Below are 24,669 nucleotides of genomic sequence, written 5' to 3'. Positions count from 1 at the left end.
AAGGGAGAAGGGAAGTAACCTGTCACGTACGTGAAGTCACCGAGCTGATGGAAGTGGCAGCAACAGCACAAGCCCTGATACAGGAGTCAGGCAGTGGTAACGGGCCCATCTGTCAGCTCCAACAGTGACAGAAAGCCTGCGTGGGGGCTGCCCCTGCAAGCCCGACACACCACGCCCACTTGGACCATCCGTTCCCACCCCAGCCAGACAGCAAAGGAAGAAGAAGAAGAAACAAAAAGTCTGCAAGTGTTCTACACGGAACTTCTTGGTGTCTCCCTGCATCACCAGCAAGTGTGATGATGCGACCCTGCGATGCAGGCGGCCCTACCACCACACCAACCAGAAAAGCCCACCGCGCAGCAGCTCTGCCCAGTGATCTGCTCCCCACAGTTCAATGACAGAGAAATGAAGCCCAATATCCCATCTTCTGGTTCTGCCAGAGACTTTCGGAAGCGAACTTTTATTCTTCTATGTGCGCACCCACAACTCCAACAATGCTATGGTCTCAACACTTAAAACCAAATGTGAAGATAGCAGATGCCACACTGTGCATCACTGATCAAAAACATCCAATCAGACACTGCAGAGCCCATCCTGGCCAGGGTGTCCTCTCTTCACCTGTCATGAGTAGTTGCCAGACCCTTACCTGCCAGTCAAGGGAGTGACTGACAGAACTGCCTGCAAATTCTGGCTTAAACTATGAGTATCCTCAAACAATGCCCTTCTTTGGCTTTCCCTTTCACAACCCCCTTGCTATTTGTTGAAGTGAGGAAGAGAAAGGCAGGGATAAAAGGGAAAGAAATGTTCACGAGGTTCAAGTACCCCATACCATCAAGATGGGAGTCTCGGTGATCTCTCTGAACAATTAGTTCCAGAAATGGCTACTTGAAAGGGGCTTTCCAGGTGGCACTCTGGCAAAGAATTAGCCTGCCATGCAGGAGACACAAGAGACACAGGTTTGATTCCTGGGTTGGTAAGATCCCCTGGAGGAGGCATGGTTACCCACGCCAGTATTCTTGCCTGGAGAATCCCATGGATAGAGGATCCGGGGGGGGCTACAGTCCACAAGGTCACAAATGGCTACTAAAAGAAAAAGTTGAAAAATGAATCCATAATGTTCTACTCACCTGAGAAATACGTATCAAGAATGAGCTCAGACTTCCACAATAGCTTTGTACCACATCCCAGCTGGTTCATTTTTACTCTGCTACACACTCCAAGTTATTGTTGCTCCACGTTTTAATTATGTATATTTTTAACCCCCCAAATACATTATTATTATCATTGTTTCTACAGTCGATATTCATCTGGATTTTCTATTTACAGTGCATTCTTTCTTGCATTTCCATGTTAAGACAGAAGAAAATATTTGATGTATAGACTCTTAACGCCCTATATAAAATATTTTCACGACAGCATAAGGAAAAATAATTGGAAATGAGCATCAGGAGATGTGGATGCTACATATACATGCTCACTGGCTATGAACAGCAGGCCAATCTCACTTAACAAGGAGGCCAGGTGGGCATCTTAGAATGGTCCTAGCTTCTGTAGGCAGAGAAGGCAATGGCATCCCACTCCAGTACTCTTGCCTGGAAAATCCGATGGGTGGAGGAGCCTGATAGGCTCCAGTCCGTGGGGTCGCTAAGAGTCGGGCACGACTGAGCGAGTTCACTTTCACTTTTCACTTTCATGCATTGGAGAAGGAAATGGCAACCCACTCCAGTGTTCTTGCCTCGAGAATCCCAGGGATGGGGGAGCCTGGTGGGCTGCCCTCTATGGGGTCACACAGAGTCGGACACGACTGAGGTGACTTAGCAGCAGCAGCAGCAGCTTCTGTAGGACCTTGATGAAGGCTAAGCAGACCTCCTGAAGAGATCCTAAGGCTTCTTTTCTTGGCCCTACAGCTTCAAACTCTGCAGGCTGATAAGCAAAGCTGTAATATAACTGGGTGTCCCAGTGGCTGATACTCCCAAGTTCGTGGGGGGTGAGGTCTGACTGAGAGTCGTCAGTGGCTGTGGGTTTACTCCATCTGCTGGCTGCTTCTGCTCAGGCTTCACTAATAACTGTATCTCTCAGCTAGTTCAGTAATGCCCGACTCTTTGTGACCCTAAGGACTGGAGCTCACCAGGCTCTGCTGTCCACGGGACTTTCCAGGCAGGAATACTGACTGGAGTGGCCTGCCGTTTCCTCTCGCAGATGCGCAGTGCTCTGTTAGTTTCCTTTCAGATGGAGCAAGACTAGAAATGATTAGGACCAGGGCCTCACTGCATTTTGAATAGGGAAAGGGGATTTCTGAACAGAATGGACCAGAACACAGTGTCCATGAGGCAGAAGATAGAAGATGTGGTTCTGGGCAATAGGTGCATGTGGTAACTGCCTGTGATTTCATCCAGACTGAACCTAAACATTCAGGGAGTTCAGTTATCCCTTCATCACAGTCTGTAAAAGGTCCCTCCCTCGGGTGGAAGGGGTAGGCTGGGGCTGGGTGGACTGACTAAGACTTGCCAGAGCTTCCGTGAAGAGCAACCCAGCCTGACTAGTTGTCCCATTTTTTATGACCTAATTTTCATGGGTCACATCTTTAACTATTTGAAATTAGGGTTCTTGATTAGGAATACTATTCCAATTATTAAATCATCCCTATGGGAAAAAGTGATTTTCTTTATTAAAATCTGCTTTAACTTGTGGTTCCAGAAATGCTTGAGAAAGGGGGTTAAGGACAGCAAAAATTAGGTAAATGTTAAAATTTACTTTCCATATAGTCTAGATTCTTGCTAATGCTGTCCTTGTAGTCCAAGGGACTGAATCACATTCTCAGTGACAAAATCTTTAAGAAAGTCCTGTTAGGAGTGATGCTGAAATATAAGCCAGACCCACCTGAGGCTGCATTCTCATCTATGCAGAATGAGTTTGGAATGAAACTTGATTATAGGATGAAAATTCACCTAATTACCGGGATGTAGTATTTGATACTGGAGAAGGCAATGGCACCCCATTCCAGTACTCAGAGGAGCCTGGTAGGCTGCAGTCAGTCCATGGGGTTGCTAAGAGTCGAACACGACTGAGCGACTTCACTTTCACTTTTCACTTTCATGCATTGGAGAAGGAAATGGCAACCCACTCCAGTATTCTTGCCTGGATAATCCCAGGGACGGGGGAGCCTGGTGTGCTGCCATCTATGGGGTTGCACAGAGTCGGACACGACTGAAGCGACTTAGCAGCAGCAGCAGCAGTATTTGATACAGCAGCAGTTTCAAGGCAGCCTCTTGAAATAAACGACTCAAGTCACAGTAGGTTATAGTATTCACACCCGCCCCGACTGTCCTGAGTGGTGCCATGACTTGCAGACATTTGTTGACGTCTCACATACCTGTGAGCTCTTGAAGGATGGGCCATCTCTTCCCAACTTAGCATGTACAGGACACGTGGTGAGCACAGAACTGAGCCTAGGACCACCTTAGCTTCTCCTCTCCATGGCTCACCCAGCCTGAAAGCTCTCCAGGGCCTTACAGTACATGGATTCTCTTTGTTTCCTATACCTATGGTCTATGAAATCATCACGGACACTGAGCCATTGTTCCTAAGGGCAGTACAGGTTTAGGTTCCTTTGAGCCCCTGGTCACAAATTTTTGTCAATTGATCAATATATAACCTTGTTTTGCGTGCATTTCTGTTTAAAAACTCACTATGTAGCATATTGTTGATTCATTAACACAACTCACAGCAACAGCAGTGTCACTCATGCCTGAAGTCAGTTTATCTAATACACAGGTTTTCTCCATAAGGCACGTACATCACCTCCTCTACACTTAGGAAGACTAGACAGCACTTTAGCACAAAGTTTGGGGGCCATTTTTAATGGCAAAATCACCAAGAGAAAGCACAACATTTCGAAAATGTGTCCTTGGCTGGACTGCAAAAGGGATACTCGTTTAAGAGTTGAAATAAGACAGCAGATCCCTTGCTGATCTTGTGAGACTGCCCAGTAACTCAATTTTTTGGCCACTATGTGCTTGTCTGCAAATGACTGTGAAAGCCCACGATGACTGATTTCAAATAAATTGTAGGGAATGGGTGAATATTCAGGTATGGAAGCCATGAAGATTGACTGTCTATTTTACCCCTCTGAATTTAAAATTCTCATAATTGGTCTCTTGCTTATAATGCCAACTCTACTTCTCTGCCCCCAGGACAACATGAACACTGGTCATGACAAATTTCTTGCAGTTTCCCAAGCACACATTATTCCCTCATCTTTGTTATTTTGAACCATGCATTTTCTCATTATCTTCCTAGGAGCAACTTACAACGCTCACATTCCCCCATCATTGTCTCTCACAGTGTCATGGGACACTGCGCAACATTCCAATAATAATATTAATAGTAGCTGTAACACTGTCCAAATTGCTATGTCCGGGTATCATTCTGTACGATTTGTAAGAGTTTACTCATTTAATCCACACAACAAACCTATAGACAGAAACAACTAACATGCCCCATTTAAAGATAAGAAAATTGAGACATGACAATGTCAAGTACCTTGCCGGAATCACTCAGCCTGTGAGTGGCAGACTCAAAGACAGCCCTGGACAAGCGTAATCCCAATGTCACACTCTCCTAGTAGCTGTTGATTTCAGCAGCACTTAGACTAAGACGCTGTCTTCTGTGGTATGGGAACAGAGATGGAGATGGAGATGGAGGAAGAGATATATAAATATGCATCTCATTTCATATCCTGCCATCTGTATTTGAGAAAAAATATATTAAAATGACACCAAGCACTGCATATATAATTATGGATAATTATACTTGTGCATAAGTATCTTCTATCACCCAAGAAGGTAAAAAAGTCCTTTAAAAATTTGAATGTAAATCTGTATTCCTCATTTGTTTTTTCATTTTCTTATATTTTCTGATGCTTTGGAATCTTGGGTCCTTGCTGACATTGGAGGGGCTCCCCTTTGCAGAGTGACCTACTTTCTAGAGATAAGAAGGCTGCCTTCCTCCCCCAACAACCTCCTTTCTCAGGTGTTTACACTCGGGGCCACCATCCACCTGCCCTAATGAACACAGGGCCAAGTACCGGACAACGCAGGGTAGTATGCAGGCTTCAGAACTCAGGGAGATTATTCAAACCAGCCGGTTCTGAGTCTGCTTACCCGCTGTGCCTTAGCTTTCCCGTGGAAACCACAACAAAGGCTATTGCCTTAGCTTTCCCCTTGCTCCCTCTGTCTCCTGACCGACCCTAGTGCCCCCTTAAGTTCCTGTGAGGTCACATGCTCCCTCCTCTTGGGATCTATGAATAACAACCTGCCTGTTCAACAACAACCATCTCCAGGGGCAGGGCTGGCCTTATTATACCTGAATACAATAAAACCTACATTTTAAAAGAGTCTTAATTCTGAAATAATATTTTTCCCACTACCTTGTTTCACCATCACGTTAGCCATTTTTTTTTATCTGCTAAGACCATCTGACAATGTTAAGGTAAATGCTTATCAAAACACTTCATATTAAAAGCACATTATGCTGTTCAGAAAGAGTTTCTTTTTAAAAAATGAGCTTATTTTATCCCCAGTCAAGCTCAAGAAGAAGAAAAAGACAACTAAGGAAAAAACCCACTCTTTTCCATTTTCTGACATCTGCCTTAGTCTACGAGGGCTCAAAAAAAGAACTACAGATATCTCCTTTTAGACTGGACAAAGGTAAAATCCACAAATAGAGAAGCTATCAATTTGACATCAAGACAGTCACGTTCTGAAGGGTCTGTGGCTAGGAACTCAACTCAACTCTTCTCAGAGTATGCAAAGCATTCGTCACAGTTCCTGGTCATTATAGTCAGGTATTTCCTGTGTTTTCAAAATAAAATCATTCTAAAAATGTGAATCTGCCTTCTGTCAGGTTGAGAAGCACACGTGCTCCTCCTTAGAAGTTCCAATAAGATTAGTATTAACCCAGACATCCTTGACTCCCTCTTCTTACCAGGGAATCTATAAGCATGTCCATTTTGCAACTCAGAAACCATTCACTAAAAGATCTTGGAAGAATAAGCAGCTTTGTGTTAAGAGCAAGTGCTTTTCTGTGTTATGACTAACCATATAAGCCATTTAGCCACTTTACATTGGGACTTTAGAATGATTTCACCAGAAAAATCTGCTCTGTTGGGATGCTGCACTGAGAAGAAATGTGAGGCCCATCTGCCTTCTCAAAAGTGTCGTGCTTTATTATCCGGTAACAAACTGTTCTTCTTGCCTTGTTGGAGCAACGGCCCCTCCACTTCGGAAAACTGAAAAAGCTGCCTATGATTTCCTTGATATGTGCTCTCCGAAAAGTAAGGGAGGGAAGTGCCGTTTGCTGGGTGCCTCCACCATGCAGGTGCAAGGCCAGTTGCTAAAAGATGGTCTTGAGCAGGGCCCTCCAGCAGCTGCGAACTAGAAGAGTATCTGCCCAGTTTCATCCTGAAGAAACTGACACCCAAATAGGTTAAGTAACTGCCCCGTGCTTGCATGATAAGTCACTTCAGTTGTGTCCAACTCTTTGCGACCCTATGGACTGTAGCCCATCAGGCTCCTCTATCCATGGGATTTTTCCCAGCAAGAATACTGGAGTGGGTTGCCATGCCCTTCTCCAGGGAATGTTCCCAACCCAGGGATCGAAACCGCGCCTCCTGTGTCTCCTGCTTTACAGGTGGATTCTTTACCACTGAGCCACCAGGGAAGCCCAAATAACTGCCCCACTGGCCAGTTATTAATAAATGGCTCGTTAGCAGTAAGTGGCTTTTTAAGTGGGAAGGATGGAATTAAAATCTAGACTCACTCAACTCCAAAAATTTGTCACTTAACATTTCCTGGGCATGCCTACTCAGGAGATGTAAAAAAGAGGAATAACAATCTTATATGACTTGAACTTTTCTTCAAAGAGATCCAAAAGGTTACCCAAATCTCAGATTGTGGAGGAGGTCGGTAAGGAGTTTACAGACAAGATTACTCCTCCTTTGGAAGCACAGAGAGAATCCTTTACCAGGACAGTTTCCAGCATCCAGAGCTTTCCGGGCCAGACACTTGAGGTCCTCAACCAGCTTTCTGCGTTTTGCACAATGGCCTCTAGGTGGCACCACCAGCCTGTCTTTCCATTAGTGAGGCCTGTGTATTTCTGCTGACAGGTAGTCAAAAGAGAAAATTTCTGCTTGTGAAAGTGGTTGCATCATTTCTAGCATTAGAAATCATGACTGGTCTTTTCAGTTTCTCCATTACCTGATGCAAGATTGTGGCCTGGAAGAAGTTTCAAAGGAAGGACTAAAATTGAAAGCTAAAAGAAAAGTACCAGGGAAATATGAAGGAAATCAACACTCCATTTTGGTTATTCTCTGTTCAAGATTTTTGCGTTTTTTTAAATGACTTTTCAAATCCTTGGAGTGGAGGCCACATAAGTGCTGAAGGCCTTAAAACCACATAAAATTAACTTTTACTTTAAAAATGCAACATTCTTCATAAAGTACTCACAAAGCAAAAAACACTCAGCAGACATTGAAAGCTAAGACAGAGACAGACCCCAGAAGCCAACTGCGGAAGGAATTATCAATCGTGTTATGACAGATGGAGTTTCATCGAGAAAAATCACTCAGAGTTTGGCTTGTGGGATACCCTGGAGATTTCACACAGGACTAAAGTATGGAAATAAAAAAGGAGGTGTCTCATACCTCCCACCCTCATTAAGTCTAATCCTCCCTAGAGACCTGCAGTAACACAAAAAGCTGGGATAATCCAGGTCCTACCGAGTGGTCTTTCCTCAACTTCCCTCTCTCCTCCATCCCTCAGACACATGCCCAGGACAACAGATAACACTGTGTGTTCTGGGACCCAACTGCCCCCGACAAAACCCACTAGGACCTGGGTCAGAGACACACTGTGTCCAGGGATCAGTGTGTGTAAAGAGTTCACTTTGCATTTTCCACATTGTTCAAATGCACTAGAAATCCAGGTAGTTAAAAGGAGGAAATCCAGGTAGTCAAAAGGAGGAACATGAATGGCAGTAACTCAAGTGTATGCTATCCACAGGCTGTCCTCCAGGACAGAATATCAGGATTGAGGGGAAGCAGTTCGAAGTGTACACACCTTGGTCTGTGCCCTGGCCATTCTGATATGACCTAAGGGTAAGAGATTGGATGATTTTGCACAACTTCCCAGGTGATTTGCATATAACTCCTGGCTCAACATGGGGCTTCCCTGGTGGTTCAAAAGGTAAAGAATCTGCCTGCAATGCAGGACACCTGGGTTCAATTCCTGGGTCGAGAAGATCCCCTGGAGAAGGAAATGCAACTCACTCAAGTATTCTTGCCTGGAGAATTCCATGGACACAGGAGCTTGGCAGGTTCCAGTCCATGGGGTCCCAAAGAGTCAGACACGACTGGGCGACTAACTTTCACTTTCACTTTCCTCACTGAACACATTAAAGTAAAACCTGGAGGGAACTGTCGGGGAGGTAGAGTGTGAGCTTTCGACGGCTAACTCCCTAGCAAATGGAGTCTGCCAACACACGGGTGAGGGCAGGGCCGGGGCCACCTCAGAGCCTTGAGCATCGACACACACCAAGCACAGGGACGCTCACCTCTCCATTAGTCTTGGAGCTTTTTGCTAAAATTTAGACAAACAGATTCAGCTAAAAGATCAAATGGAATGTCAAAGTCAAAACTTGGGATATGACAACATAAAAAGGAAGCTCTGTAAAGCAAGCTGCAAAGTTGAATACAATGCTTCAGAAGTGTTCTTCTTAGAAAAAACATGTTAAGACTACCAGTAAATAAGAAATAACATCAAATTATTTTTTTTCTAGTTTTACAAATATTATTGGAGAGGTTTATAAAAAAGTTACTCTGATGCACCAATGGTTAAAGTGGAAATTACCCAGTGTTTATGGAAAGCAATTTGATGATATCAAAAGCTTTAAAAATATATATCATAGAAATGCCAGTTCCATGGATTTATCCTAATGACATGATCAAGGATGTACATCAATACTGAGAGGCACAGATGTTAATTGCAGACTTATCTGTAATTTTAAAACACTGAAATACTCAGTAAAAGAGCTTGGCTAAATAAACTGTAGTACACTCATATAATAACAACTCTTTAGTAATGAAAACAATGCATATAACTGACATGGAAACATTTTCAAAGAAGTCCCACAAAAGATAAGGTTTTCCAAATAACAATAAAGCATAAATACCAATGTGTACAAATGAATATTAATATTAGTGTGTGTGTATGTATATTCAAGGAAAGAGTATTTGCAGTTATAAAATAATGCCTGATCATTTCTAATTACTGAAGACAAAAGTCTGATTTATGTTGGTTATGAAGGAGGTAGAAAGAAACCCAAATTTACACCTGCAGAATTTGAGGTTAATAAGCCAAAGGTCATATAGAAATGTGATAATGATGAAAGCAAAACTGGACCGGAAGCAGAAACAAAAACAACAGATATATTCAGGACAAGGCTGTGTTCTGATGTGCAAACCAAGTAAAAAGAAAATCTAGGTGGTGACTAATTAGCATCCACAGCAAGACAAAACTTTCAGGACAATATAAACTGCAGGTCACACCATGATCAAATTTCAGGAGACTCTCAATCTGATTTTGATATGGAATCGACATATGTGAATAACCCAGTCACCAGCCCCAAATAAGATTTCTCCCACAGTTGCCATCACCCATTTAATTTAAATAGAATTTTCAGCCTCCTGTGAAGTAGATCTAACGAAGTCTAGATGCTTTCCGGGCTAACTACTCTTGGTTACACTTAATCAGAACTGAATAAACAAACTCAGTATTAGTCACACTTGTACAAGTTATTCCATTCCGCTGCAGCCAGAAGAGATTTTCATGTGATCCTGTTTAAACCAGCTAAACATCTGGAAAATGTGGAAACTATTCTGTAAGGCACAGGAGGACCACACGCTCAGAGGAGACATCGCTTATGTGGCTGAGGTCAGGCCCCCGGGTGCTGGAAGGAGAGAGCTTACTGGAGATGGCTTACTTACTATGAAGCCAAGTTTTTTATAATCCCGGGTGTACATGGACTTGCGCTTCTCCATGCTGCCACTGCTGTTATTTGGTTCAGACTCTGCATCAAAAGCAATTCTTCGAAGTTCAAATATGATGTCCCGCTGAGCCTGAAGGGGTTAGGAAGGAAAAAACGGGAGGGAGAGAAAGCTGCCTTCATTCTGTGATGTTTCATCCACTCCCTCATTCCCCAGGGTCTAAATGAATCACTGGGTACAGGCAAAAGGGAAACAGATAAAGGGCAACCAGTGTTCTAAGTTACAGCTCTGTGAACTTTTTTCCCCCTCCTGCCACTCTCCCTGCTGGTCAGCCTTGGCTTTATTCCACAATTATCCTCATGGCCAAGCCCCTTGGACCTCTGGTATCAACTGCCCTGTGACATTCTCAATGAGGGCCCCAAATATGATGGAAGGCTTCTGATTGGAAAAAGCCAAGTTAGAGGATCTTGAAGTCCTGTACTGTCAGAAATAAAGTGAGAGGTACATAAGGTTTAAGAACAATAGGTAAGTGACAAGGGACCCCTAACTCCACTGAGAAGTGACTTCATAGAGACAAATCTGAAAAATGGTTAAAACGGTAAAGGTTCTGTGGTGCATGTTTAACCACAATAAGAAAAAGGCATGTATCTTTTACATAAAAAGGAAGAGGTTTCCAAGAAGGGAGGGCTGTTCCACCTCTGGACGCACTGCCTTTCGAACTAGAAGTCATAAGGCAGTCTCATCTTTCTGTGATGATTGCACTTGGCCTTGCCAGAAGTGTGGGGCACATTAGACGGCCGCTGGAAGCCTCTGGATCATTCTTAATCGCGTGGCCTCACGCCACGAACGAAGTGCTGCGGCGTTTACACACTTCGCATGTGCATCCACATCTGCCAGAGATCAGACCCTCACGTGCCAATAACGAGTGTTTTCCTTTCCAAAGCTGCAGCGCTGTTTAAGCTGCAAATATGCTACAGCAGCGCTCCCAGCTGTTTCCTCTCACTCTGTCTTCACACAGTAAAGTTCCCCCAGAGCCTTTTGGATCAAGACTTAACCTCTCAAGCACAACAGCCAGAGACCTAGAGAGATCTGTAGCAGAGAGCCAACCGACAGAAATGGAAGCCCAGAAATCACATGTAACCTGGGACCTCCACCCACGGCTCTGACCACTGGAGAATGGAAATACTCTCTCAGCCTGTAGAAGCCATATCACACAGAGCTACCAAGTGGCTCTGTGTCCTGGGGACTTGAATCCAAAGCTATCACCAATGAAGGCACTAGCCAAGAGTCAGTGTTTGTAGTCATGCGACGTCAGGCTTTCTTATCCAATAAGGAAAGAGTATGCATGTGTTCGATACATAACAAAATATTTCATTTATTTTATTCTATGATCCTATGCATGTTTAGTCACGTAGTTATGTCCAACTATTTGCGACCGTTTGGACTGTAGCCTGCCTGGCTCCTCTGTCCATGGAATTTTCCAGGCAAGAATACTGGAGTGGGTTGCCATTTCCTACTCCAGGAGATCTTCCTGACCCAGGGATTGAACCCCTGTCTCCTGTGTCTCCTGGATTGCAAGAGGAGTTTTTATCCACTGACCTGTCAGAGAAGCCCTCTCTGATTCTAGATTCACCAAAATTTTAAATCCATTTCCCTAAGTTCTGAGATGATAATAATATTACCATCATCAAAAGCCTCCTGGTTTCTAAGAAGCTCAAGAAAAGACTTTTAAGGATGTTCTTTCCCTCATATGCTTTGACTGTTGTCTAATGAGCACTCACCTGGTCCTGTGGGTCCATCTTGGTCATCATCCTATCTTCCAAAAGGTTAAAGGTCAGCACCTGCAGCACATACAGCTGGTGTGCCATTTCATTGTTGATGGCCCGCTGAGCTCGGATGACATGCTAGGGAGATGGTTCATGAGTGAAACATTTTTAAACAAAGGAATAAAGTAACAGCAAATAACCTAATTTACCCACCCCACCCCCATCATGATGCCAAGTAGAACCTCAGAAGACCTCATTTGGAAGCACGGGGCATGGAGGTGGGTGGAACCACTTTCAGGAGAAAGATGAGTGCACAGGTGACCCTGGTATAAATTTTCCTTTACATTTCAGGACCCAATAAGCTTCCTGATCTTTAGGCCAGAACTGGGGAAAGACCTACTGTGTTCAGGGAAGAGTGGAGGTGCAGCAGGAAATGGAAATGCGGTGGCTATTACAGCCATATAAGAGAAGGTATGCCTAAAATGAGAGCGTCTTGAGGAGAGCTGTGGATTTCTACAACATAAGCACTCCTTGCCTGCTTGCCTTGCCAGAAAAATAAATGGTATACATGTACTGTAAGCAGTTCTGCCATCCTCTTACCCTACAGCTGTCTCTGAGAAGTGATCCCACATCTAAACAGGGAAAGCTTTAGAAGCATCACACAAAGGCAAAGTAGCTATCAGATCTGTCATTAATTCACTGTGGACATTATACAGTGACCACTACCCCAACAAGGCAGTGAGTGAATTTTTTTTTTTTTGGAAAATGACCCTTCCCCTTAGAAACAGAACTAAAATGGAATAAATATAAAGAGTGGCAGCAGACTATAATACGTGGGCCTTTGTCCCCTCGAGGGCTGGGTTTGAAATGGAATTCAAGACTTGGACCTAATATGCATCTGCTTTGGCAGAAACCACAGTTGTGCCTTAAACATGCCAGTCAACCAGAGATTTTCCTGGTGGTTCAGTGGCTAAGACTCTGTGCTCCCAGTGCAGGAGGCCCAGGTTCGATCCCTAGTCAGGGAATTAGATCCTGCATGCTTCACCTAAGACCTAGTACAGGCAAATAAATAAATAAATACTTTGTAAAATGCCAACCAACCAGTCAAAGAGGTGAAACACCCACTCGAATGAGTTATTTTGAATTGCTAGGCCCAACCATGTCTTGCTGTCTCAAGGAATTTTCTCTGGGTGCCCTGAACCTGGACTCCACAGCCTGGCTCTGAGCACCATGATGAAACAGCCAATTAAAGGAGAGGTGGGGTGAAGAACAAGACATAGAAGGAAGTCGCTGAACCAAAATTAGGTGCGTTGGAGGGTGGGAAGCCAAGCAATGGGATGGGGAGAAATCAAGCCTCATATCTTCCAATCTTCCCAAGAGAATGTTAATTCTTGGTATATGTTTAATGTCCAAAGTGTATGGGCACTAAAGCATGTGGCTATTTATTTTATTAGCAACTCAACAGTATCTACACTCCACGTTCTTGCCAGAGAATACCAACCAATCTTAAACTTCCAGTCATCAAGGTCTCATTTAAAACAGTCACGCTGAAGTAAACTGATCTTTGAGACATGGTAGCTACAGTCAATTCACCCACTCCATCTCTGGGCATTCTAACTTCAACTGCCACACCAAGGCGATATCAACAACAGGCTAAGACTTTAATTCCAGGTTTCTGCTCTTTCATCACCCTCCACCCCCTACACAAATACCTTCATTTCTCTATGATTAATATTGTTGCTTCCACTTTTATTGAGAGTGAGTATAAAAAATAACCGTATTTTGAATCCCTCTACAATTTCTACAAAACCATTCTTGGACAAAGAATATATTAGAATGTTCTGACAATACCCGTTTCAGATTCCAGTTCCAGGGGGTGGGAATATGTCATCCTCCAAAGACCTGGGGTACCCCTTTTATCAAGTAATGAAAAGTACACTCATATGGTTTCTCTTTATCCTTAATAGCCAGGAAGTTTAACATCATACTTGATGACAAATTGTAGTCATTATTATTGGCTTTGGATTCTAGAATATTTATTTTATTTGCCCTCATAAGGTTTTTAATTTTTAATGGCCTCATGGTATTGGAATGTGTGTGTATGTGTATGTGTGTATGTAACTGTATGCTTGCAGAACTCCTTTTTGGAATTACACACACATAAATCTTTATTCTTTTCTTTTTTTGGTAAGCAGAAGAATCAATCACACATGTTTCTTTCAGCCTTTAGTTAAAAGTCAAGTAGCAGATAAGGCCTCAGGAAATCTCGCTATCTGATTTACTTCTAAACATTCACAACATAACATGTAGAGCCTCTTCTTGACTGAGGTTTCAGGTATTTTTTGCATTACAGTGAATGAGTGGGTTTCATGCCTGACCTTCCTGCCTTTCTGTAGCAAAGTGGCCCAGGAAAATGATGGTCAAAATTTCAGGACTTCTCTCAGAGTCTGATATGTTTCTCTCTAGTTTCGTCCTTAAAAACGGTATTAGCTCATATTGGTGGATTTGTTAAAGTCAGGGAGTCCCTAACTTCCTTAAATACAAAGCTAAAGCTCTGGTGAGTTATAATAAACCTGCCACAAGGCGTTTCTCTCTTCCAGGGACCCCCGCCCTCCAATCACAAGGCCATCTCTGGGGGAAAGCTTTATTTATTCCATTTCCAAAAGTACACTTTTACTTCCTTTCTACTTCCCACTGCTTGGCCACAGAAGCAAGTCACAGAACAAACCACAAAACCAAGCCAAAAGAGGAGATCAATAAATCTTACCAGACCCTTCCTCCCCAGCAAGGTGCTCACAACACACAGGTACTCACCGTTAAGATGATGGAACGCAATTGCTTCTGAGCCAAAATATTCGCCATCTCCTGTGGAAGAAAACACGCAGATAGAAAAGCATCAGTTTGAAAGAAACATTTCCACGTGGCCCCAAATGACTTTATGCTGGGGTGTGCTTCAAAACTGGATATCAGCAGTATTTCTTACCAAAGAAAGGGCTCAAATGGACAGTACTACTCAACTGACTTTGTGAATGTTGTTTAGATAATACAGCAATGTCCAAAAACAAAGGAAAGAAATATGGCACCTGTGACTTCTTTCTTTTTTTCTTTTTTTTTTGAATTTCTTCCTTCCAGGGAAAGGTGAGTACTAAATCAAAATCAAACACTCCAAATGAGAGCAGTGGCTCTCCACTGAAATGGCTCATCAGCTTTTATTAGAATATATATGTGCAGAGAGTTGTTACTACAAGGCAACTTATGCCTGCGCCTAGGAGATTTCAATACTAGACAGCCATCACTTTAAAGATCTAAGACTTCTAAAAGCCATTTCATCTGAATCTGTGCAAAACCAAACACTGAGTAGTATATACCCCAAGGCTTAATAGTCTATCCAAATGAATTGAGTGAAGTTTTAGCAAAGGACAGACATCTGGGCAGATGCTATGCTCTAGGTCCACACCCAGTCTCCCTGGGCCTCAGTTCGGCAGATTGTGCACTGGCCTATCTGAGTGGCATAGAGGTTTTGCAGGTGATTTTATTAAATGACATGATTTACAGATGCTCTTTCTAGACATTGTCAAATAGATACTAAGGGAAAATTAAACAGTTGGACGCAATCGGGGTACAAACATCCAAAAGGAAAAATACTGCTCATATTCAGGAAGTCACTGGAATGTTTATTGGCAAAGGGGGTAATTTGAGGGTCACCACTCTTACTGAGTAGAGAAGAAACTAAGTTGTAATTTAAAAACACAACCATGAATTTGATCAAGGTCAAAACAAACTTGTAGAAAGCAAGGGGAACTCAGAACACGGGGAGGAAGTACAAGGGGGTGCACAGGCAGGGCTGGACAGGAGCAGAATGAGGGCGCAGGGCCTGCTGAGTGCTGACGAAGGGAACGTGGGGACTTACAGTCAGAGGACACTCAAGGATGTCAACACTGCTGTCTACACCAACCTAACGGCCATCGCCACCACAGAAAGGAAAGCAGGTAGGAGAGAGAGGGATGGAAATTAGGAGCACTCTGTTAGACATCACAGCTTAATGTTAACGTCCCTGCTCATCCACAGCATTAAAGAGACACGCGTACAAATACTCTACGGTGATCTAAAAAGCCTAGAGACGGCATCAGTCAAAATCCAATGCTGAATCCTCTTCCAACCTCTTGAAAACAAGAAGGCAAGGACAAGGACACCTTCAGAAATAAGTTAAATGGTGATCCAGAAGGAACTGCCCTTCGACGGGGTGAAGAAAGCATGCCTTCTTCATGATCAAAACAGAAAAAGTCCATCTTTTGTTTTTTTCCTTGGACCAGATGAATAACAAAGGCTCAACATTCCTTTCATTCCTTTTCTTTTATAAAAATAAAAGTATTGCGTTATTGGCACACACACACAAATCCTCTGTGCCTATGTTAGCCTGACATAGATGTGCTTAGTCAATTAGTCGTGCTTGGCTCTTTGTGATCCCATGGACTATAGCCCTCCAGGCTCCTCTGTCCATGGGATTCTCCAGGCAAGAATACTGGAGTGGGTTGCCGTTTCCTCCTCCAGGGGATCTTCCCAATCCAGAGATCAAACCCATGTCTCCTGTGTCTAGTGCATTGCAGGGGCATTCTTTACTGCTGAGCCATCGGGAAGTCCATATTAGTCTATCAACTTACAAAGTTTTAAAATAAGTTAGAAGGAATGATATACTTCCAACATCTACTAGAGCAGTTATTATAATGATCTGTTTATGATATTTATCTTCTGCAGAAGAGTATGGTCCTCTCAAGGGCACACAGACTGTCCTTTTCATTTTTGTATTCCCAGCCCACAGCACAATGACTGACACAGAGTAGGCAATGAATGTTTGATAAAACAGTCCGATACCCTCTTAAAGGAACTGGAGCGTGATCAGAGAGAAAATGGAAAAATCCTGGTCCATATCATGGATTTTTTTTTTTGTCCAATATTAAAGAATGATTTGAGAGAACTTGAGAATCTATGGAGAATATTTTATATCATTCAGTTCAGTTCAGTTCAGTCACTCAGTCATGTCCTACTCTTTGCGACCCCATGAATCGCAGCGCGCCAGGCCTCCCTGTCCCTCACCAACTCCCGGATATAAAAGTGTATGATTGTGGTTTAGTCACTAAGTTGTGTCTGGCTCTTGCGACCCTATGGACTGTAGCCTGCCAGGCTCCTCTGTTCATGGAATTGTCCAGGCAAGAATACTGGAGTGGGTTGCCACTTCCTTCTCCAGGATAAAAATATATAGATAAATATAAATATGGATATGGATACAGGCATACCTCAGAGATATTGCAAGTTCAGTTACAGACTGCTACAATACAGCAAATACCTTGATTAATATATGTTTACACTAGACTGTAGTCTATTATGTATGCAATACATTATGTCTAAGAAAACAAAGTACATAAAACATTTTTTTACCCTCCTAAAGGAACCAGTGCTTGACCAGAGAGAAAATGGAAAAATCCTCATCCACATCATGGATTTTTTGTTCAATATTAAGGAATGGTTTGAGTGAACCATTAAGAATACTTTATTGCTGGTGGTTGCAATGGTAAGAATCTGCCTGCAATGCGGGGGACCTAGGCTCGATCCCTGGGTAGGGAAGATCCCCTGGAAGAGGACAAGGCAACTCACTCCACTCTGCTTGCCTGGAGAATTCCCATGAACAGAAGAGTCTGGCGGGCTACAGTCCATGGGGTCTCAAAGAGTCGGACATGACCGAGTGACTAAGCACAGGACAGATTGCTAAAAAATCGTAACATCATCTAAGTCTTCATTGACTCATAATCTTTTTTGCTGATGGAGAGCTTGAAAATTTGCAAGAATTACCAAAGACACCATGTGAATAAATGCTGTTGGATAATGGTGCCAGTAAACTTGGTTGATGCAGGGTTGTCACAAACATTCAATATATATATATATATATATATATTTGTATCTGTGAAGCACAATAAAGCAAAATGCAGTAAAACGAGGTCTGCCTGTATAGATATATTGACATGGAAAGATGTCCACAAAATCATGTTTAGTTTTAAAAGCATTTTTAAAAATAAACAGTGCATGCAGTATGATCACATCTAGTGAAAAATGATGTCTGAGGGGAAGTCTTTGCACAAAAAAAGTAGGAAGTAGGACCACGACAGTCCCACAGGGGTAAGTAGTGGCAGTGTTTCCCTCTCTGGGGACGCAATTATAGGTGTTTTTATTTCTATTTTTTTATTTTAACTTCTTTTGTTTTTTATGATATTATACATGTTTTAATGCCATTCTCCCAAATCATCCCCCCCCCCTCCCTCTCCCACAGAGTCCAAAAGACTGTTCTATACATCTGTGTTTTTAAAACTTCTTCCTTTGGAATCTGTATTTTCTGATTTTTCTACCAAATCTTTAAGCTAAAGGGTTTGTTTGTTTAAAATAATGCTTATCAAAACATAAGTGTTTGTAGAGAAATTTGGAAGTGATCTGACAAACTTCTTCATCATGGAAATAATAAAATGAATAATGGCAACTAGTTGTAAAAAAAAGGATCCATTTGCCCCCTTAACAACAATCCCCTCTCCGATAAAACAGTACCCTTTCTCTTCATTTGGGCAGGAAAAGGGAGCTTCTCCAATATCCGAGAGGCAGGCATGACCCAACCCCTCACCTCCCAGGGCGGCTGACAGGGTACCATTACACAGGAGGCAGTTATACCCCTGCCCCAAGCTCAGTGCTCCCTCAGGCAGGTCAACTCCATGAATGCAAAACAAAAATGTCGCTCAGGTTTGCCTGCCAAGTAAAAATATTTGACTTTGGCAGTATCTTTCTTCAGTAAAAGTAGAAATAACATATTGGTATTCAAAATCCTTCCAAATTCATTAACATTTAAAAAAAAAAAACACCCAAATAATGGAGTCCTACCAATGTGTCTGACCCCGAGTTGGTAAGAGATGTTGAAATAAATAAAACTTTTTGACCGAAGTAGAATTTATCCAATGTCTAAAAGCTTTAAAAAAACAAAAAGGGACATTCCTGTAAATCCAATAAATAAGTGTTAAGGTTATATTTTAATCTAACTGGAGTAAGAAAATGGGCTTGATGTCTCTCAAGTATCAGGAAGTTGTTTACCAGACAAATACAAGGTGATTCTGCAGGAGATGCTTCCTTGACCAGCATTCAATGGGATGCTTTGCAGATAAGAGCAAGAGTAAGGCTGGAATTCTAACATGGACTCTTAATCAGCTCAGCAACCAGTCAAGTTCCTTACCTCTTTGACTCTCAATTTCCTCATTTATAAAATAGAAATAATAAGATTTTCTATAGATATGAGGATTAAATGAAATGACATAAAACATATTTGCAAGGCAGACTCTCAAATATTATCAGTGACAGGCTTTGGCAAGTTTTCTTATTTGCCAAAAATTTCAGAACTTTCAATCTTTCAAAACATAAATCAATCAATAACAAATATATAATATACAGTAAGATATTACCAATTAGCTTGAGCTTTTGCTTTATCAGACTCTACTGATATTCAAAAAATAATGACAAATAAGCTTTCCTTCATTATGAACTTGAAGTAATTTTTAGAGCCAACTCTCTCTTAACTCACTAGAAAGTATTTTATAAATTAAAAATCAAAATACTCCTTTTCTTGACAAATAGTCACTGATTCATCCTAAATTCAACATAGTCTATAAAGTCCAAGTTAATTTTCTATTGACAAGTATTGTCATTTTTATCTCAAAGACTAAAATCTGAATTTTCTCCTGGTTGATAAACAGTCTTTCTTAGTTGAATTGTTTACTTAAATGATTTAATGTTATTAGACTACCTTTTGTGATTTAGTATTAATATAGTAATATATGTACAAACTGTGCTATGTCGGTTTCATATAGCCTAATTTTTCAAAAATAAAAAAGATTTGATTAGCAGAATTCAAGCCTAATATTAACGGCATTTCTAGTATAATGGTACCCCATTATATTTTCATTGTTATCATTGCCCTGGAGTCAGCATAGATTGGCATCTAATTCCCTACTTCTTCACGGTCATTCAATTCCAGTTAATCAGATTAATAGTAATTTTAGTGTAACAGAAAGATGCAAGGGGTATGCATCTTACTCATGCAGAGGTCTGAGTGAAATTGTAGCACTTGGGGTGAGTGTGAGCTTTCCTTTCCTCTAATCTAGCCACAGAGGGAAAGACAGTTTCAAGAGTCTAGGTCAGTTTAGTCAAAGTCTTAGTTCTGGCCTGGCTCTTGACCCCACTCTACAAGCAGCTATCATTGGTCTGGCTAGGCATCCCTGGTCTGGCTAGCAGAAGAATCAAGCTTCTCTGTGATGCCCATGTCAGGCTTGTGAACATATGCAGGCAACTTACTGGCCTGATGGGAATTATCATGCTCCCAGTATTTAGCTATAAATATAAAAGGAGCAGCCCTGCCCATGATCCCACTTAAGATCTGCAAAGCTGCCCTGAAATACCCAGACTGGAAAATAGGCTTGGAGACGGCAGGCACCCCCTGGCTCCAGCCAATACCAAACCAAAAGCACAGGAAACTAGAAAGCCACTCTGCTTCTTGTGCAAATGTAACTCCTAGGAATGAGCAAACAAACCTAAATGGAAAACAAACCAGAAACCCTCATATTTAGCCACTGAGGTTTAAAATCCCTGGCAATGAAAAAAATAAAGTAAAAAAAAAAAGTAAAATTCTTCCAACAGTGTTCAGTAGCATGCTAACCTCCTAAATTCTTCTAAAACGATTTATTAGTAACTGTCATAAGCTCCCCAGTATACTTTCTAAATGCTGAAAGATCTCATATTTCCATCTAGTTTCTAAAGGGAGTCAATTGTGACCTAGGTAACAAGTATGTTATGTTGCTGGAAAAAAAAAAAGAAAGGATTCTGAGATGTGAGCCAAATTCTAAGACATGCAAAAGCGCCACTTGTTCCACAGCCACTTTATAATAGTCCTTTCCCTCGCTGAAGAAGAACCAAAGATTGACAAAGGACAGTATTGAAGGGTACGTTCCAAGCAGGTACATTTAAGGGGTTCCCTCCTTCTGATGACACAGAGGACAGGAAATGAATGCTCACTTCTCCTGGGCACATCCACACACGGACAGCAGAAATACCACTAAGCAAAGAGCCTCTTACAGATGAAAGGTTCTCTCAACTGCGGCAGCAATTTACACATTCCCTTTCCCATCTTCCCACCCAGCAAAGTGTGACAGTTCTCAGAGTCTAGCTTTCCTCATCAGGAAAATGGGGACAATCCCTCCCTGGCCCCAGTGAGTATCCAGTGAAATGACAGAAGGCCACAGGGGCTTCTAACTCTGCATCCACCACAAAAGCAGTTTCCTCTTTCTTTCAGCTCTTTGTTTGGGGCTTCTATACTGGGTTTCACATGATGAAAGGGCTTTACCTCTGAAACACTTCATCTCCAACTAGCTCCCACTGGATCTGTGAATGATCCCAGTCTGGCCAGGCAAACTGCCGAGAAGCAGAGAACTCCAGAGGAGTTGCTGGGATTGGAAGGGGAAGGCTTTCCCTGCACCAAAGCTTGTCAGCCCTGGGCACAGGCTTTAAGGCAGAAGAAATGCAACTTACCTGCCTCCTCTCATCAGGGGCCTTCAGGAAAAGTGCATTAATCACTGCAATGGTATAGGTCTGGATTTCTTGATCTGTCCTGTAAAGACACAGACCAACATCAAAGTCAGAAAAGACCACCCCTCAGTGAGACCATGATAAGGGTCATGATTATTGCCCCAAAAAAGGTGAGAGAGAAAGGCAGGACCCAGAGAACGCAGTCAGCACTGTGTATTTCAACCATGAAAAGCTGGAAACATGTGAGGAGACAATTACTATTGCTAGCCGGACAAAACACACTCACCCAGAGATATAGGTGGCCAGCTGGCTCTCTTCCTCTCTCCTCTATTAGAGTTAAAAATATGGACCAGTGTGCGTGTGTTTGTGTGTGTGTAATTTTCATCTGATGCATGAAGTACATCTGGGAACAGTCCTGGGTGTCCCCACATTCCTGGGCTTATTATAGAGGAAACTGCTTTGTCTCCATGGCAATATTACATATTCTAAAAATCTATTTTCAACTAGAAACTTTTAAAGAACAAGAAGGATAGGTTTTTATGTTTACAAATTTGCTTTTCACAGGAATGAAATCAGAAATTCTAAATGAAGCCAAGATCTATAGTTAGGTGCATGGTAAATAGTAAATATTAAGCACAGCACAGCATAAATAGTAAATAAGAAGGACCCAAGGCATAAACAAAGAGCAGAGGCCAGCGAGCTACATTTAGAGATAATTGAGGAAGAGGCAGAGCTTATCACACACAGCCTCAGGAAGGATGAAATTCTAAGCCCAGTGCCCCACTGGCTGGCTGTGTGGCCTTGGACAAGTTCACAGGGTGTCCCTACACAGCTTCCTCATCTGGAACACTGGGTAAAAACACACTCATTTCAAGGAGCTGCTTTTAGGATAAAATGAGGTAATGCACATAAAACCTTTAGTACAGCGCTTGGCAAATAAGAAACTCTCCTCTTGGCAAAGTGCACTGTAAGTGCACAATGATGCCCTTGAGATTCAGAGGAAAGATGCAGACTTTTAAGTTGATACAGGTCGCATTCAGGGACACGTGAAATTGGTACCATTTCCAGCATGAGTTCACACAAAATCATCATTTTAGAGCATGGGCTAATTTTCCCTGAGGCCACAGTCTATAGCTTTTACACTCTAGTCAACCATCTCCTACCCCCAAACGAAGGAAACATCTAATGCATTTTGGTAGTTTAATATAAAGTTTAATTATAAACACATAGTCAACATTTTTGGTATACTGAGAACTACTGAATACTCCCTTGAATCCCCATTCTACACCCGCAACCCAAACAGGCCAATCAGGTTTCCTCTTGAAAATCTGCCAGTGTGACCTGAGAGAGCAGGGGCAGCACTTACTGGGAGCCAAGTCACATTACTGCCAGCCAATATGCCAGAGAAAAGGCCTGTTGTGAGAACTCCAAGGAAGCCATAGTTTCTGTCCTTCCCAAGGCTTAGCTACTCAAGTCATTCCTCGGTTCTATAAAACACGCCAGTATCCTTTCAATAAACTCCCTGTCCTAGTCAGGATGCTTCTTGCCACCTGCAATCCAAAATACTTTCATTGATCAAGTGGCATCCTACAAGGATTCCTTCTCAGGCTGGTATCATCAGAGGCAACCTTGCTAGTTATCTAAGAGTGGGGAGGAGAGATTCCCCCAAAACCCAAGGCTGCTAGGGCAGCTATCTCATAGCTCAAGCGTCTTAAAATTTTGTATTTTATAAAATACACTAGAAAAAGGTTATTGTAATCACCTGGAGACAAATAAAGAAGTCTGGCTTTAAAAACTCCTAATTAACTATGAAAATTCTCGTATCGCAGAAAATACTGTATGATTAAGGATAAAGACTCTATTGAGATTGTAAGAGAACAAATTGCTTTATTGTATCTTATTAAAAGAAAAGCTCTACACTATCTAGCAACATTTATCAGAACTGAGTCCCTACCAAGGCATTGCTGCTAAGCCATTTCAGTCGTGTCCGACCCTGTACGACCCCATAGACGGCAGCCCACCAGGCTCCCCGGTTCCTGGGATTCTCCAGGCAAGAACACTGGAGTGGGTTGCCATTTCCTTCTCCAATGCATGAAAGTGAAAAGTGAAAGTGAAGTCGCTCAGTCGTGTCCGACTCTTCGCGACCCCATGGACTTCGGCCCACCAGACTCCTCCATCCATGGGATTTTCCAGGCAAGAGTGCTGGAGTGGGGCGCCATTGCCTTCTCCGACCAAGGCACTAGGGACACACTAGTCTCAAGAAGAGGCAAGGGGCGCACCCAGGGCAAGTCACTGTGTCATGTCAGTGTGATGGGGGACAAACATGAGGCGTGGTTTGATTATATACCAGATCAAGATTCTTTTTCTGTATACATTTAATGAAACCAATACCAAACCATCATGGGAGCTGTCTGCCTGAAGAACATTCCCTCCCCCTGTGGCAGCGTTGATCTTGCTCACCCTTGGAGATGTGGAATGAGTTGGCCGATGGTGATCTCCTGTGCCACCTTCTGATAGAGGTCGTGGCTGTTGAGCACCATGGACTCCAGAATGGCCAAGGACCGTTGCAGGATGGAGACATCTATGGCCGACTTGTTGACAAAACTTGCTATCTGAAAACCCGAGAGAGACACAATTGATTACTCACGCTAAGCAGAGCAGAGAAGCAGAGAAGGGAGCAAATGAAGTCAATCGGTAGCTCATTTAAGAAACACCAGATATTCAGTGTGAAAAGTACCTGGAATTATAGCAGGATAGCCAGAAATGCACGGTGTCAACAATGATTGTTCACCACCTTATTACAAACCTCTATTTATGGCCTATTTCTCTAATTTGGTAATAAGCAATTTTAGAAAGGAGATGGTTTCAAAGAATTATTCTGTCTGGTGTTTTTGGAATGGTTCTTCTGAGTTTCAGCTTTCAGGGGTAGATAATTTCAACACATATATTGTAAGAACTCTTGTGTTTCTTTGAGACAGCAATTTCAACATATACTAATAGCCATTGCCTCCCATTTTCAGGCTACTCCTTCACCCACACAACCCATGGCTTTTATGTTCTTACTATGCTTCTGTTACATTCTTAAGGGACTCACACAAATCACACTTGTCAACACAGTTCAACTGGCAACTTTTCAGTCACTGGCTAATCTCCTTTTTACTCCTCAGTGAAGCACTCTTTCCCCCATTCTTTCCATTTCTTATGGTTAAAATAAATTCTTCTAATCACTCTCAAATTTAGCAAACAGGAAACCAA

General features: G+C 42.4%; 1 protein-coding gene across 5 annotated transcripts in view; it reads right to left on the bottom strand.

Annotated features, from left to right (window-relative positions):
• ELMO1 (engulfment and cell motility 1) overlaps window positions 1–24,669 on the bottom strand; it is a 581,836-nt gene that overhangs the window by 334,233 nt on the left and 222,934 nt on the right. For all 5 annotated transcript variants that reach the window (XM_070787263.1, XM_019958763.2, XM_019958762.2 and 2 more), the window contains 5 exons: window positions 23,875–24,026; window positions 21,418–21,496; window positions 14,623–14,673; window positions 11,824–11,946; window positions 10,043–10,174 (listed from right to left, as the gene is read on the bottom strand). In XM_070787263.1, coding sequence (XP_070643364.1) covers window positions 10,043–10,174; window positions 11,824–11,946; window positions 14,623–14,673; window positions 21,418–21,496; window positions 23,875–24,026 — 537 coding nt within the window. The remainder of the gene's footprint in view (window positions 1–10,042; window positions 10,175–11,823; window positions 11,947–14,622; window positions 14,674–21,417; window positions 21,497–23,874; window positions 24,027–24,669) is intronic.

The sequence above is a fragment of the Bos indicus genome, chromosome 4 (assembly GCF_029378745.1).
Source record: "Bos indicus isolate NIAB-ARS_2022 breed Sahiwal x Tharparkar chromosome 4, NIAB-ARS_B.indTharparkar_mat_pri_1.0, whole genome shotgun sequence".
Lineage (NCBI taxonomy): Eukaryota > Metazoa > Chordata > Mammalia > Artiodactyla > Bovidae > Bos > Bos indicus.
Note: the sequence above shows the minus strand (reverse complement) of the source record. Positions and strands in the feature narration are given on the sequence as shown.